Source organism: Ochlerotatus camptorhynchus, unplaced genomic scaffold (assembly GCF_037179485.1).
Source record: "Ochlerotatus camptorhynchus isolate MF236.1 unplaced genomic scaffold, CSIRO-AGI_Acam_v1.1 ptg000302l, whole genome shotgun sequence".
Classification (NCBI taxonomy): domain Eukaryota; kingdom Metazoa; phylum Arthropoda; class Insecta; order Diptera; family Culicidae; genus Ochlerotatus; species Ochlerotatus camptorhynchus.
Genome location: NW_027040790.1, coordinates 593,188 through 609,010, shown reverse-complemented (window position 1 = coordinate 609,010; position 15,823 = coordinate 593,188). Strand labels below are relative to the sequence as shown.

Below are 15,823 nucleotides of genomic sequence, written 5' to 3'. Positions count from 1 at the left end.
CTTGCGCAAAAAAGAGATAACCGAGCATTTGGACGGGTTATCCTCCATATGATTCAGAATACACCAATCAGAAAAAGCGTTCAGCTGACGTTGAAGGAAGCAGCAGTCTTCAATTGAGTGAATTCTAAGGAAGAGTTTAAGGTCATCTGCGTAAGATAATCATGGTCCCTCAATTACCAGATTCACGTCGTTGAAGTTGATCAGGAAAATCAGAGGTCCCAGGTGACTACCCTGGGGTGTGCCGGACGTGGCAGCAAACATACGGGACTGGTGATCACCAATGACAACAGTGAGATAGTGAACGGTGAGGTACCATTGCAAAAGGCAGCCGTGGAAACCAAGTCTGTCCAGTTTTGCGATTGATATGCGGCGATTCAATTTATCGAAGGCAGCAGATAAGTCAGTATGAATGACATCCGTCTGAGTACGATCCGACTGTTAGAGATGTAGGAAGTAAGGCACAGCAAGTTAATGGTAGTGGAGCGACTAGCCATGAAGCCATGCGGGTCGATACTAATACACGGCTTATAGTGAGCGAGTACCATAACAACGAGTTCGGTTAATTTAGCAACAGTGATGCCACGGTAGTTGCCAACGTCCTGTTTGATGCCCTTCTTGTGTACTGGAAACATGTGCGCTAGCTTCCAACAGGATGGAAAAACGCTGACATCCACGGACCTTTGAAAAACGTGCAGCAGTGGAGACAACAAACTGTTCAAGTGCGTTTTGAAAAACGCCGATGGAATTCCGTCAGAACCTGGATTGTACGACGAATTGTGTTTCGAGGAAGCTCTGGAAAACATGTCGGGATTGATGTCAATTCTGCTCATGGTTTAGCCAGAGTGGTACGTAACTGGCAGCCAGTCGGGCATGGTCGTCACTCAGTCCCTCGTCCGTGGAGACACTAGGGGTTTTATGAAGGTTCTATAGGCCATGATCTGGAATTATTTACCACCACGATAAAACTTGCAATATTATTGGATATAGTTTTAATCTTTTCCGGACGTTTCTGCCTGTTTGGGACCTTTTTCAAGGGATCGATTGCAACAGTTTCCTTGACAAGAATGCTTTGTTTAACAGGGAAATGTCATGTTGTGGACAATCTGCTAAATTTTGATCTGTAAGTCGGCACCTGTGTGTTCGGTCTACCACCATTGTAAAAACAAAATAGAAATCTGCAACGTAGAATCATTCAAACAATAATTTAAAACTATCTGAAACCTGGTTTGCTTCGGTATATTTTGAAAGTGTTTGTATTTTCATGAGAAATTGTTGTTAAGATAAGTATGGCAGCGCACCGGTGGTGTAGTGGTAAGCGTGATTATCTCCCACCCCAGCAGGCCTGGGTTCAATCCCAATCGGCGCCGCCGGGATGTTCTAAGGCATAAAATCTCTGGTCAAGATCTCTGAAAGCCGTTAGTCCCCGGTTCATGGGTCGATAGGTAGGGTCCAGGTGTGGAAGCTGCCTCCTTGGCATCGGTAGTATTGGGGCTCAGGACGGAAAATAAGATCAATGGAAAACAAATCAAGGAAAAAATACATAAGTATGGCACTAAAATTTGACATTTTAAATGTATAGATACACTTAGAAACAATCATGTAAATTTAGGTGCTCTGAGAGTAACATATACGAGCGTCATTAATGACATAAATTTGAGTCATAGCAGACGCGAAATATAGTCCAATCAAACGTACTTTTGGTCGAGCAACGAACTTTTCAGTCTCGGAGCACTTAATTTTACATGACATGTTTGTTTACGTCTCATCTTTTATGTCAAAGTCGGATTCCGTCACGTGTAAAATTAGTTATTTCTAAGTGTGTATGGACAAATAAACACATTTTTGAAAGGCAAGACAAAACACTTGAAACCGTTTTTGCAACAAGAGCTTGCACAGTCAGAAAACTTCACACTAGACTATACGCAACACCCTGTAGACTAGCATGGGATTTTAATTTTCTCGAAAAGTTTCACCGACTGATGTGAGAATCGAACCTTCACTTGATGCTCTGCGACACTCAGAATACGCCTGAACGTCGCTCACATCAAAGCCACGTTAGGTAACTAATCTAATATTTTAATAACTTTATTTGTTAAGCTTTCCTTCATTCACAATTCTACGGATACACGGGTAGAATGGGAGGCCCCATAGAAAAAAAAAGTTAATTTCCTAGTTCCTGAGATTCTTGTTGAGGGAGCAGAACCACTTTGAAACGATGAACGTCGTATTTCTGACGGTTGAAAGGAAAAAACTTTTTTAATAGAGTTTTTCTTTGATTCTCGTTGTTGAGCTATTCGAATAAAGAACTAGCCGCTTTCTAACCTTATTCAACCACTTGATCACTTTCATTGCTTCATGCTCCGATCTGTACTACCCAATGGTTCATCAGCAAATGAGCTCGTCTGTTCAACATTTTTTTCCTCCTTTAGCTCACCCTGGCCGCGTAATTGACTACTCGGCAAGTGATTTGTAATTGCGCTCACACTGTTAAGTGTTCTGAGTATGAGTTTCACTATACCACCGGCTGCTGTCCATCCTTTTCCCACGAATGCTAAGCATATGGGTGCAATTGTTTCACGATCCACCTTCAACTGTTAGGTAACTTGCCCGGTTCATTCATAAATCGAAATTGTCAAACCTGGCAGCAGTAGCACCAACAGTCGTCTGGGAAAACACCAGAAAATCAGATCGCGACATATTTGGCAAAAGAATGAGAGCGACGAAGATGTTCTTTAGAATTGATTTACACAAGTTATTTTTGATTTTTTTTTTCGATGTGAATGTCATTGAATGAATCAGTAGCGTTGCCAAAGGTGGATATATTGCTCTCATTTTCATTTAGCTCCCGGGAACGGGTGAAACACTGCTGAAATATTTTATTCCTAATTCATCTACTTGCATAATGAGAACATTACGTCAGGCAATCATATCGATATGCTAATATAATAGCGATGTGTGGAAAACACATGAATGAGCAGTGTCGTCGATTTTTCATTCCGGGATGTTGTTTTGACATTCTGTGAAAAACTGTTCCGACAAGAGAACCATAACCTTTTGCCTGCTTCTTTGGTTACCAGATTTAGCTAGTTGAAATAAGAGCTCATCTACGCCGATAGACTCTTCGTATGGCGCGTAAGCAAAAACAAAGTGTCGGAAAAAATGTGTCAAAAGCTGCGAGAAAGATTTGATACTTTTCCATCATCATCTGGTTGTCGTGTTAGGCACAGTGTCATATTATTACAACGTCCAATTTTGATGCGTATGTTCTGTATGGTTTTCGTTTTTTATTCTTTGTTCTTCTACATACTGTAAATTATTTCCTCACCTAAGAAGATCTCAACATTATTAATCTTAAATCCAACAGAAAACATAATCTCCTAAAGCCAACAAATGCAATTGAATAGTTGAATCCAAAATGTAGCAACAGCAAAAAAGGAGCAGAAGAAACAGACCAACCAACTACTTGAAACACAAGAGTTTGCAAAGATTCTTTCCCATTATCCGCAGACAGTTGTTGTTAGCAAGTTGGCATTTGCTAGCGAATCCAGGCGCGAGAAAACTTGCACAAATTATTGCACTCCTGCACGCTCTGTCATTGTTTTTAGGTAGGTTGGCTCTATCTTCTTGCCATCCCTGCAGCTACTGAGAGGTTGACTTTACTGTTATTATTATTTTAGGCAGAGTCAGAACCAACAGCACCGTTTGGCATAGCACCGACAAACCCACCAGCAGTCGGGCACGAATCTTTCCAAGAGTTGTCGTTTTGTAGAAGTTGAAGATTAATTTCGGACTGAAGGTGAAGGGTTCTTTGCAAAAAAGGGAAAGTTTTCCTTCTGGTTTACTGATGACTGTGAAGTGCAATCCATGCCGGTTTCAGCAAGTTCTCAACGATTTGTTCTGTTGTCGCTATTGTTGGTCTGTTGATGGTTATGAAACGAAACACGCTACTTTTTGGAGCATGATAAGATACCCGAGGAAATGCAAGCTAAATAATTCTTCCTTGGCAGCTAGAAAGTTTAGAAGGATTTGTTTCTTGGAAACGTGGCTTAGTAAACAGGTACAATATTGCATTTAGAATTGATTTTTTTAGAGCTGTAGATTGATATTTTGAATTTGAAATGTGTGGGAAGAGTTTGATAAATCTCGATCATTAAAATACTGACATTAAACTTTGTTCAATACCTTCAAGGCTTCAAGTATATTGTTCACATCAAGTATCTATTCAAAAATAATCTGACCGTTTTAATTCTGTTATAAACATAAAACTGTTTTAGCGAACAAAATTCGTGCGTATTTTTAATCATGTGACTTCAGATGTCATCCAAATTAAGGCCAAATTGTTCAAAATTATGTTAAAATTAAAGAATAATAAAGTGGTATTGAAATTTCCGTACTCATCCAAAGAAAAAATATGAAAGAAAGATATTTTTTCGGATCGATCATCCCTTGGTTTTGAATTTTTAAGCTTAATTTCAAGTAGTCAAATGAAACGTATCTCATAAGTTTATAGCCCATTCAATACTAAAGGGGGGGGGGGTTAAGTTGATCACACCACCGCTCAATTTTGATTTCACGACAATTTTTTTAGACTTTTACACAACGTTCTATCATAATCAGTATATCTTCTGGTGCTAAAGACTAGGGTGCGGCTTATATTTCGAATGTTCTCGATACCTTAAATTCATTTGTTTTTCTCGTTCTAAATGGCTTGGAAAGAGAAGTCCTTGAGTATGAAGCAAACATATTTTTATTTAGAGGTGGCGCAAACGTCTCGAAGATCTTTAACACTTCGAACACGATGTCTCCGGTAAAACGTGTAACGGCAAACTTGTCGTATTCGGAAAGTTAAGAAATGACTTTTACCCAAATCATTTTAACTCTATTATTCTTCAACCAATTTTGGATCTTTTTGCTCAAATCTCTTCATAACTGAGTTCCTGAAATGTGTGTACGACACGGTATAATTTTGCACACACTAGAACTTTGACGTGGATTTCTTTGATTTTTCTTGATTTAAAGAAAAAAAAAATACCACTTTAGTCTGTTATTTGAAATTAGCATCTACAACTATAAAGAAATAAATATATTTTTTTATTATCAACCTTATTATTAACTTTAACGATCTTGACGCCAGGGTCAAACCCTAAATAATATTCCACCAGGCATAATATTTTCATACTTTGACAGAATTTGAATTTTGTAGAATTTTTGCAAAGATAATGTGACCCTCAGTATAGAAATTAAAGACGTAGCCCTATGTCAAAAATTTCTTACATTCTTCAATGCACGACGTGTAAATATTAACATCATTCACAAATCTCAGGTAATCATGACATTTTGATCTTTGAAAACAACGCGAATGAAAAAAAAGAGACCTACTGCATCTGTACCTAGAGGGCAATGTTGGATCCTTACCGGGTTTGCAGATTGGTATGATTTTGGCTTCCAGATACTTGGAAAGTAGTGGAGCTCCAAGCATCTGTTGAAGATAGCGGTCAAAGGTGAGTACACTTTCATCCTGAACCTCTTTAAGATTAAATTGAATAAGTCGTCAAACCTAGGAGCCTTCATATTCTTGGTGAGTTTCACGTGCTGAACAAATTTGTTCTACCGTATATTTTTCCTCCGGTGGCACAAGTTGAGACATCTAAATTGTGGAAGCATTGTGCAACCTGATCTTCGAGTTGACTTTGGATATTTGAGCCAAGCAAATGCCATGAAGCAATATGATCACCCATCGCATTTACTTTCTCTTGCGGGGTTCGGAAAAGAGGGAAGGAGAGAGTCGTAAACCTTGAGAGGAGGAAAAGGTTTGGAATGAAACTTCAAGACTTTGGCTTCCTTCCAAAATTGTATAGAGCGGTCATCCTGTTTTTGAGCAATACGCCCAAAACTTTCATTTAGGAGTGAGTCTATTCTGGCACACTAGCTTCTGTATTTCCGTTTTCAACACCACGTTGGGGATTCCATCTTCAATACTTTCGCCACTGCTACGAGTTCTCCGTTGGTGACTTCGACGTTATCTCCCTCTCCCTCTCCCTCTCCATCTCCCTCTCCCTCTCCGTACGGTATAGGTGGCCTGGTCGTTGGGTCCTGCTGCGGGAAAAGTCCTTCTGAGTGAGCTTCTCTGCACAGAGAAAAAAAATTACCCTAAATTTAAGTTCTTTTTACTTAATTTTGGGTAATTTTGAGTTTTGCACCTCACTCTCACTTTTTGTCAAAAACGGAACGAGAGATTCGATTTTCTCATGACTATCGTTCAATAAGCTACTAGTGAGTATATGAGATATTCTCAAATTTGAGTCAATTGAACTTTGTTTTGCGTAGAGAATACTCACGAGTTAGTAATTATTTTTGCCGTAGTCAAATATAAACTACTATAAGCGGTTTACTGAAAATTAGACTAATGAACGGAACATGAAAGATGAGTGAAAAGAATTTAATTTAGGGTTTCCTTTGAAGGTTTTCCAAGTCTACAGGGTGCGTGACGAATTTTTGCAGTAAATGGCATATTTGAGAAAAAATACACCAGTTAGTTATTCTAGCAATGAATTTTGTGCGATTTATTTTCTTTCGCAACATATGGAAGTTGTAAGTAAATTTATTCAAAAAAATTGCCTTCCCTTTCGACGACTGTAGTTAGACGCTTCCGGAAACTGCAGTATGCACGTTTTAAAATGTTTCGATCCATAGATGTCATCACTGCCTTGATTTTAGCTTTTAGCGACTTAAGTGTGGTGTGAGGGGTTCTATTGGTATCCCGTTGGACGACGCCCTATACAAAATAATCCAACGGATTGATATCGGGACTGCTTGGGGGCCAAATTTCTTCCTCCCAAATTTACGAAATATTTACCGTAACCCATTCCTGTGCTTTATTAGCAGTATGAGCAGGTGCTCCGTCTTATCACTTTCCCAAGCCTTTTTTAATATTATACACTGTTCTTTCAGACACATTTACCGACCGAATTATTTCTTTCGTGCATACTCCGGCGCGCAACAAAGTGACAACGGCTGACAGATTGCTCTCTTGTTTCGACATCTTTACGTTTACTCAACATTGTTTGTTGAAATCTTACACCTAACAGTACAAGCTATCCAGTGCTGCCAAATATATCTAAATCATGATGCACAAGCATGAGAAATTACTATTTGAAATTTACTGCAAAAATTCGTCACGCACCCTGTAGAGCCAATAGTAAGATATCGGGGGAAAACTGAATCTGCATAAACCGATCTCACACACTTAAACCAGGGAGTTGCCTTGCGAACAATAAAAACTATTGTAATCTGATTTTCTACTTCATAGTCAGAGTTGGTTGGAAATGCTATCTAACATCAAGCTTTAGTGTGATAATTTATTAGCTAGAGAATGATCTTAGAAGAGGGTAGGTGGATAGTTCCGTTAGAGTACGGCAGTATGAAAATTGAATAGAGGTTGAAAATGAGTGAAGGGCCATTAACGCGACAGTATAAAGTCAAACGCACACCTTTTGCCTAACCCGTACGATGTTCGCGGAGACTTGAAGTATGTCTTCAAGTCTACAGGCAAAAGATGTGCGTCCGCCTTTTGCTCATTACTTACTGCGACTGTGGAATGGTTCTAGCGACGTTTCATCACTACCTAAAGCCCCACGTTGCGAGAGCATTTCCAGTCGATGGTGTGTTATAATGCAATTCTTCTTGACCCAACTATTGTGTTGTTCCTCTCGTCATGACCAACTTGGTCATCTCAGAAAGAAAGCAGTAGGATGGTTGTTGCGTGCTGTACCATCATCAGCATTGTTGGCGGCTACTCTCGCCTTGAGTTGTTACATTATTGTTCGCTACCACGAATGTGATGAAATTACATTGATGCGCCACCTGGGTGTCACCACCAACAATGAATCATCCCTTGTTCATCGACACCGATAAACGCCCAAATGGGAAATGTATATTGGTAGCATGGCGTTGCATCGTCTTCCGGAGCGCCCCTTATAAAAGCCGAAGTGTGACAGAAGCCATCCTCTTTTTTCTGCAAGCGACGTCATCATCAGCGGTCAACAATCATCGACGGAGTGGAATCAAAACAAACCAGAATAAGTGAAAGTAAAAGTGAAATTGTATTAAGATTGTAGTTATTGTGAAGTTAAGTAAATTAAAGTAGTTTAAAGTACTCTTAGTTTAAAAATAAAGTGCGTTTAAGTTAACTATTCGCGAGTGAGTCCTTACCTTTCCGAGAGACTGGTCCGCCATCAAGGAAACCTGAAATTAAAGAAAAGTGAGTGAAACAACTTACCTGCTGCATAGTCCTGTCCATCGTTCTTCGGCTGGATCAAAAAATTCTGCTGCTGCTCGCTGTGCTCTCGACATTTTGGTCCTTCGAACCGGATTAGTGTCGAATCTCCGCTAGTTCGGCAGTCCAGCGCCTGGTGAGTCGCCATCGCAAATCCACCATTTCGTCCTCTGATGAGGCCAAGGAGATTTGGCTCAGAATACGCCATTGTTCCGGCTGAATAACCCGCTAAGGAACGCCATCTTCCCAATTCGTAGCTGACATATGCGATACAAGGCAAATTAATTGCCTAGAACAGGTAATTAATATTCCAACTCTCTATTTCTGGTTTTTGTGAGCTACGCGGGTCTTTCGCTTTCAGACCCATCTTCTGCATTCTACGACTTCCACTGCTTCAATTGATTTCATCCGTCAGGGAGATTTCTGCTACGGTGTAGAACGGCTGAATTCCGCAAAATTCAAGGCAATTTATTGCCTCTAGCAGGTAATTAGCTCTCCAACTTCTTTTACTTTTTCTTTGTGCGTGCTACGCTGGTCCCAGGGTGGCCAGCAAACCGGGAAATCCGGGAATACCGGGAAATATCCGGGAATTTGGAAAGTAACCGGGAAAACCGGGAAAAACCCGTGAATTCTGCAAGAGAACCGGGAAAATAAATTAACCATATCATAGGAACAAATTTTTACATCAGAATTTCAGAATAAACCATTAAAACAGAGTGATCGTTCAGCAAATGAATGTCTTGCTCTATTTGTTGCATAATTTTCTTCAGTATACCGTCTTATTGTTTTTAGAATTTAATCACTCAGCAATATTGCAAATTGATTTTTGTCGTTTCAATTTCAGATGTAAAGTGCATGGTCCTCTAAAGAAAATATTGAAGATGCTGGAGTTTGGAAACAAATATTTGTAAAAACCGAAACTGAATTATTCTTTTCCGGGGTTTTAATTTTTCGTTGTTCAAAATTCTCATGTTGAATTCCAGAATTAACTTGGAATTCTGCTCTGAATTATCTTGAAATTGTTCAGAAATAAACCAGAAAACACTCCGCGTAATAATTACCGTTGAATTCTTTTAGTGATTTTCTTCCAACCCCTTCTAAGAATTTATTGGAATCCTTCATATAATTCCCGTTCCCGCCTATCCGGAGACTTTAATTCCTTTAAAAATCTGTTCAAACATTTATTTTAACTTTATTCAAAACGAAAGAAATGTTACGAAAATTAATTTATAAACCCCTTGGAGTATTTTAAAGAATTTCTTTCTAATTATCAGCAATTTTTTTGGAATCAATTTTGTTTGGGTTATGTGATGAATCATTCGCACTAGGGTTAAAATTATTGCCAGAACATTTTAAGAACTCTGTTTCTTGTTGAATTCCGATCATAATTCTCTTGGAATTCTTCTTAAAATTCATCTGTCATGTTCCTCACGATGCCCATACAAATCTCATCTGAACCACGTAGGAATTTTCTGCAATGTTTTATTTTTATTTTCACAATTCTTTTTTAAATCTACTAAAATTACCTAACAGTTTAATTTAGAACTTGCATTCTTCTCCAAAGAAATCCTTCCAAATTCATCAAACAATTTTTATGGATTTCTTAAATAATTCTAAGAATAATTCTGGAAATCTGCTCTTCTCCTTCGAAAACTGTGTGGGAATCCTTCTCAATATTTGTTTTTAATCAACACTTTGAATTCTTTTAAATTTTACTAAAAATTCCAGGGTTTGTCCGCCAGATTCTACAGATTGCTATGTAATTTGTTATTACCCTTAAAATGCTTCCAAGTCTCAGAGCGTGACAATTATGACTCCACGACTCATAAGTATGATGTTTTTTTTTTTTATAAATCTGTGATCTTGAAAAAAATTCAAAATTTCACATTTTAATTATTGTTTCTCCAAATCTTGTATCACGAAGCATGTTATTAATCACAAATTTTGAAGAAAAGTTTTAGTTTCAGACTCTACACAAATTTCAAAGCTCCAGAATCTTGGGAATCTTCTTAAATCACATTTTTTTATCCTATCAGTAAATTTTGTTTTTTTTTTGTTGCAACTGCGACTAAAAAGCCTGGTGACGTCACTAAACCTCATCAAATCATTCGTCGGCGACTTCGACGAAGAAACGCAAGCTGATGAGGTGCCTGTGCGGTTGGAGAGTCTGATTAGACTATGGTCGGACTACAACACCGTCCAGAGCGAGCTGGAAACGCTAGACGAAGCTGCCATTGAGGATCACTTAAAAGAGCGGACATCGCTGGAGTCCGCATATTACTACGTGAAGGGCTTTCTGCTGGCCCGTAATAAAATTCCAATTACACCTACACACCCGTTTCCAAATAAATCAGAGGCACAACTCCTTCCGTCGGCATCGCAGGTGCGTTTGCCCGACGTTAAACTCCCCGTCTTCGATGGAAAGCTAGAGAATTGGATGAATTTTCACGATTTATTTGTGTCGTTGGTTCACTCGTCGGTTGGTCTATCGAACATACAAAAGTTTTACTACCTTCGATCGTCGTTGTCGAATGCAGCCTTGCAGCTTATTCAAAGTATCCCGATTTGCGCTAACAATTATCCGGTGGCTTGGAATCTTCTGCTGGAACACTTCCAGAACCCTGCTCGTCTGAAGCAGTCGTATGTTGACGCCCTTTTTGACTTCGCTTCACTCAAACGAGAATCGGCAGCGGAACTTCACAGTCTGGTAGAGAAGTTTGAGGCAAACGTTAAGGTTCTACTGGGACATTCTGCTGATCCGCATGCTCAGCATTCGACTTGATCCGACGACAAGGCGAGATTGGGAGGAGTACTCTTCGACCAAGGAAGCGATCACCTTCAAAGAGCTGACGTCATTCATCCAGCGACGAGTCACGGTGCTGCAATCCATCCAAGCGAAGACCATCGAAGCGCAACCGTCAACAGCACAGAAGAAGCTAGTTCAACGTTCCGTCTCGAGCCACGGAGCCAGCCAGTTCAATGTTCGGAAGTGTGTCATTTGTTTCGACCACCACCCTCTATATCTATGTGGGAGTTTTTCTAAGCTTTCGATCGATGAGAAGGAGAAAGAAGTCCGTCGTCATCAACTCTGTCGGAATTGCTTGCGAAAAGGTCATCACTCGAGGGATTGTTCGTCATCCACCAACTGCCGCAAGTGTCGTGGACGTCATCATACCCAGCTCTGCCCGAATGATTCTTCTTCATCGTCGAACTCTAAGTCTGTCAGCCTCCAGCAATCGAAATCTGCTACTTCTACCCTAGCTACCGATCCTCCAACCACGTCTGCGTCTGCCACGGTCGTCGAGTCAATCAGTTGCGCTTCTACTGGCCGCAAACACCATCGATCTACCTGCTACATCCGTGGACACTTCGACTTGGGACATGCCACCCAGCATTCAACTTGCTGATCCGTCGTTTGACAGCACTAATCCTGTGGATATCATCATCGGCGCCGAAATCTTTTTCGACGTGTTCAAGGTCGCAGGTAGAATTCCTCTCGGAAACAATCTTCCAGTTCTAGTTAACTCCGTATTTGGTTGGGTAGTAGCTGGAAAGTCCACTATCAGTCCGTCCGTCGCTACCGTCACCGATATCCATAAACTTATGGAGAAATTTTGGACAATCGAGGAAGACAGCTCATCGACAGCGTACTCCGTCGAAGAAGCAGCATGCGAGGAACATTTTCAGCGAACTGTAGCTCGTACCCCGGAAGGACGTTACGTAGTCCGCTTGCCTTTCAAGGAAGACGTGCTTAACCAACTCACTGACAACCGTCGTACTGCTGTTCGTCGATTTCACTTACTTCAAGGTCGTCTGGTTCGCAATCACGACCTTCATCAACAGTACAAGGCATTCATCGACGAATATCTCCATCTCGGACACATGCAGCGCATCCACGACTATGAGAATCCAGCAGTTCAGAACTACTACTTTCCACATCACGCTGTGATACGCGAGGAAAGCACGACGACGAAGTTACGGGTCGTCTTCGATGCCTCGTGTAAAACCCCGAACGGACCTTCGCTCAACGACGCTCTGATGGTTGGACCAACGGTGCAAGAGGACATTCGATCGATCACGATGCGCTCCCGAAAGCATCAAGTAATGGTAGTTGCCGATGCGAAGATGATGTACCGTCAAGTTCTCGTCGACCCTCGTGACTGCCGAGTCCAACTCATCGTCTGGAAACCGTCACCGGACCATCCGATGGAGACATACCAACTGAAGACCGTAACGTACGGTACCGCCAGCGCTCCTTTCCTTGCCACTCGGGTACTGATCCAACTTGCCGACGACGAAGGTCATCATTTTCCTCTCGCAGCCAAGGCTCTTAAGAAGGATGTCTACGTCGACGACCTCTTTTCCGGCGGAAACAACGCAGCAGAAGTAATCGAACTCAGGAACCAGCTAGATGCACTCCTAGCAAAGGGTGGATTTCAATTACGAAAGTGGGCTTCGAACGACGAAGCAGTACTCGAAGGAATTCCACCGGAGAATCGCGCACTAAAGAATTCCGTAGACCTCGATCGAGATCAGGTCATCAAAACTCTCGGGCTGCATTGGGAACCAGATTGCCTTCGGTACAAGGCCGACCTACCATCCGACACAGCAGAAAAGTCTATCACCAAACGGATTGCTCTTTCGCTGATCGCTCGCCTCTACGACCCCCTCGGCCTAGTAGGCCCCGTCGTAACTGCTGCCAAAGTTTTTATGCAAAACCTGTGGATGCTGAAAAATGACGATGGATCATCGTGGAGCTGGGACAAGGAGTTACCAATCGAGTATCAAACCCGGTTTACCAACTACCAGACACAGCTACCGAGACTCAACGAGCTTCGCATCGACCGCTGTATCCTGCTACCCGAACCAGAATCCATCCAGATCCACATCTTTGCCGATGCCTCGCAACTCGCTTACGGAGCTTGTGTTTATGTCAGGTCAACTGACGCCTCTGGAATGGTAAAGGTTGCTCTTCTCACTGCAAAATCGAGAGTGGCGCCCCTCAAAAAGCAATCGATTCCACGACTCGAACTCTGTGGAGCACTTCTAGCAGCGCAACTCTTCGAGAAGGTGAAATCGTCACTTCAGCTCGACGCAGAATGCTATTTTTGGCTCGACAGCACCGTTGTACTCTGCTGGCTCAACGCGTCTCCATCTGCTTGGAACACTTTCGTTGCCAACCGAACGTCGAAAATCCAACTTGCTACTCAACATTGCTCGTGGAATCATATTGCTGGGCTAGAGAACCCCGCGGACTGCATTTCTCGTGGAATAGCGGCCGACGCTATCATCGGCTTCGATCTATGGTGGCAAGGACCTGAATGGCTTCGACAACCCCAAGAAAGCTGGCCAATAGCTAAAGGTACGCATGATCAACCCTCTGACGCGTTGGAAGAAGCACGCCGAATCTCCATAGCAGCACCATCGTCTCCGAATGAACCGTCTTTCGTCGACCTGCTCGTCGAAAAATTCTCCGACTACCAACGTCTTTTGCGTATAGTAGCATACTGCCTTCGTTTTCTTCAAAACTGTCGAAAACAATCCAGCGACCGAGTAAAATCTACCCTTCTGAAACGAGAGGAGTTGTTAGACGCGGAAAGTTTACTCATGAGATTGGTCCAACAACAAGCCTTCAGCGAAGAGTGGAAGCAGCTTCAACATTCGGAACGAATATCAGTAAAGTCCCGCCTCAAGTGGTTCCATCCATTCATCTCGTCCGAACAGCTGATTCGGATCGGTGGCAGATTGGGAAATGCACAGCAACCGTATGACAGCAAGCATCAAATCCTTCTACCATCATCGCATACACTATCGTCGCTTTTGGTCCGCAGCTATCACGAACGACATCTCCACGCAGCTCCACAATTGCTCCTCAATCTTCTTCGACAGCGGTACTGGATCATAGGGGCCAGAAACTTGGCCAAGCGTGTGGTCCACAAGTGCGTCACTTGCTTCCGAGCACGTCCTCGAATGTTGGAGCAGTTTATGGCCGAGCTTCCTGCATCGAGAACTACTGCGAGTCGACCTTTTACTGTCACGGGAGTCGATTATTGGGGACCGATCCAGCTCAAGCCTATACATCGCCGTGCTGCACCCGGGAAAGCCTACGTTGCTGTTTTTGTTTGCTTTTCCACGAAAGCGGTACATTTGGAGCTGGTAGCAGACCTCAGCACACCAAAATTCATCCAAGCGCTTCGTCGGTTCGTGTCTCGCCGTGGACTTTGTTCGGATCTGCATAGCGATAACGGTCGAAACTTCGTCGGAGCGAATAATGAACTCCGAGATCTCGTCAGTAGCAAAGAGCATCGCAACGCTATCACTCAAGAGTGCAATCAGCAAGGGATTCGTTGGCATTTCAATCCTCCGAGGGCATCTCACTTCGGCGGCTTATGGGAAGCCGCAATACATTCAGCACAAAAGCACTTCATTCGTGTCCTAGGGAAACATACTCTTGCGTTCGATGACATGGAAACGTTGCTATGCCAGATCGAATGCTGCCTGAACTCGCGACCAATTATTGCACTGAGCGATGATCCAACTGACTACGAACCACTCACGCCAGGGCATTTTCTGACGGGATCTGCCCTCAAAAGTGTTCCAGACGGCAACTACACTGATATAGTAACGAATCGACTTCGCCAGTGGCATCTGGTTCAAAAACTGTTCCAGGAATTGTGGAAAAGGTGGCACCTGGAGTACCTTTCCACATTGCAACCACGTAGCAAATGGTGCAATCCACCTATTCAGCTGCAGCAAGATCAGCTCGTCATTCTTCGCGATGAGAATACTACTCCGATGCACTGGCCGATGGCAAGAATTCATCAGACTCATCCCGGGCCCGATGGTGACATCCGGGTAGTCACCGTCCAAACATCAACCGGCCGTTACATCCGTCCGGTATCGAAAATTTGCCTCTTGCCAGTGAAATCATCGTCCGACCAAAACATCAACAGCGTAGCCATCCAGTAACTTGCCTTCCAAAATTCACCTTCAATGGCCGTATCCCGATGTTCACGACTGTCTTCTGCAGCAGGAGTACCTAAAATATAAATACAATGCCTTTCATTAGAAAGGACAAGGTAAGCACCTGTCCAATCTAATTAATTAAACAAAACCCCGCTACCGGGTCTTATGTTTTGCAGACCATCTTCACTTTGAACTTTCGTCCGGCGAAATCAAAACAATCGTCTGTCCGAGGTTCATCGATCGCAGTGACAGCTTGAATGATAGAGACATCGCAGCTAGAAAGAGACCGGTAGCAGCTGATCGAATTTGCAGTGTCAGAAACGGAGTTCCTGAAGGGGCCAGTATGTTCGCTACCACGAATGTGATGAAATTACATTGATGCGCCACCTGGGGTCACCACCAACAATGAATCATCCCTTGTTCATCGACACCGATAAACGCCCAAATGGGAAATGTATATTGGTAGCATGGCGTTGCATCGTCTTCCGGAGCGCCCCTTATAAAAGCCGAAGTGTGACAGAAGCCATCCTCTTTTTTCTGCAAGCGACGTCATCATCAGCGGTCAACAATCATCGACGGAGT

The 15,823-nt window shown here is 42.5% G+C and overlaps 1 protein-coding gene across 1 annotated transcript; it reads left to right on the top strand.

Moving 5' to 3' along the window:
• Positions 1–11,037: 11,037 nt before the first annotated feature.
• LOC135707055 (uncharacterized) lies at positions 11,038–15,244 on the top strand. Its single transcript, XM_065228777.1, has 2 exons — positions 11,038–11,256; positions 11,537–15,244. Exons 1-2 carry the CDS (start codon positions 11,038–11,040, stop codon positions 15,242–15,244), a joined length of 3,927 nt encoding a protein of 1,308 aa, XP_065084849.1.
• Positions 15,245–15,823: the final 579 nt, after the last annotated feature.

Coding starts and splice junctions, on each gene's coding strand:
- LOC135707055 (XM_065228777.1), top strand. CDS start 11,038: ATGCTCAGCATTCGACTTGATCCGACGACAAGGCGAGATTGGGAGGAG. Junction 11,257..11,536: donor ACGGAGCCAGCCAGTTCAAT/GTTCGGAAGTGT, acceptor CTTCTACCCTAG/CTACCGATCCTCCAACCACG.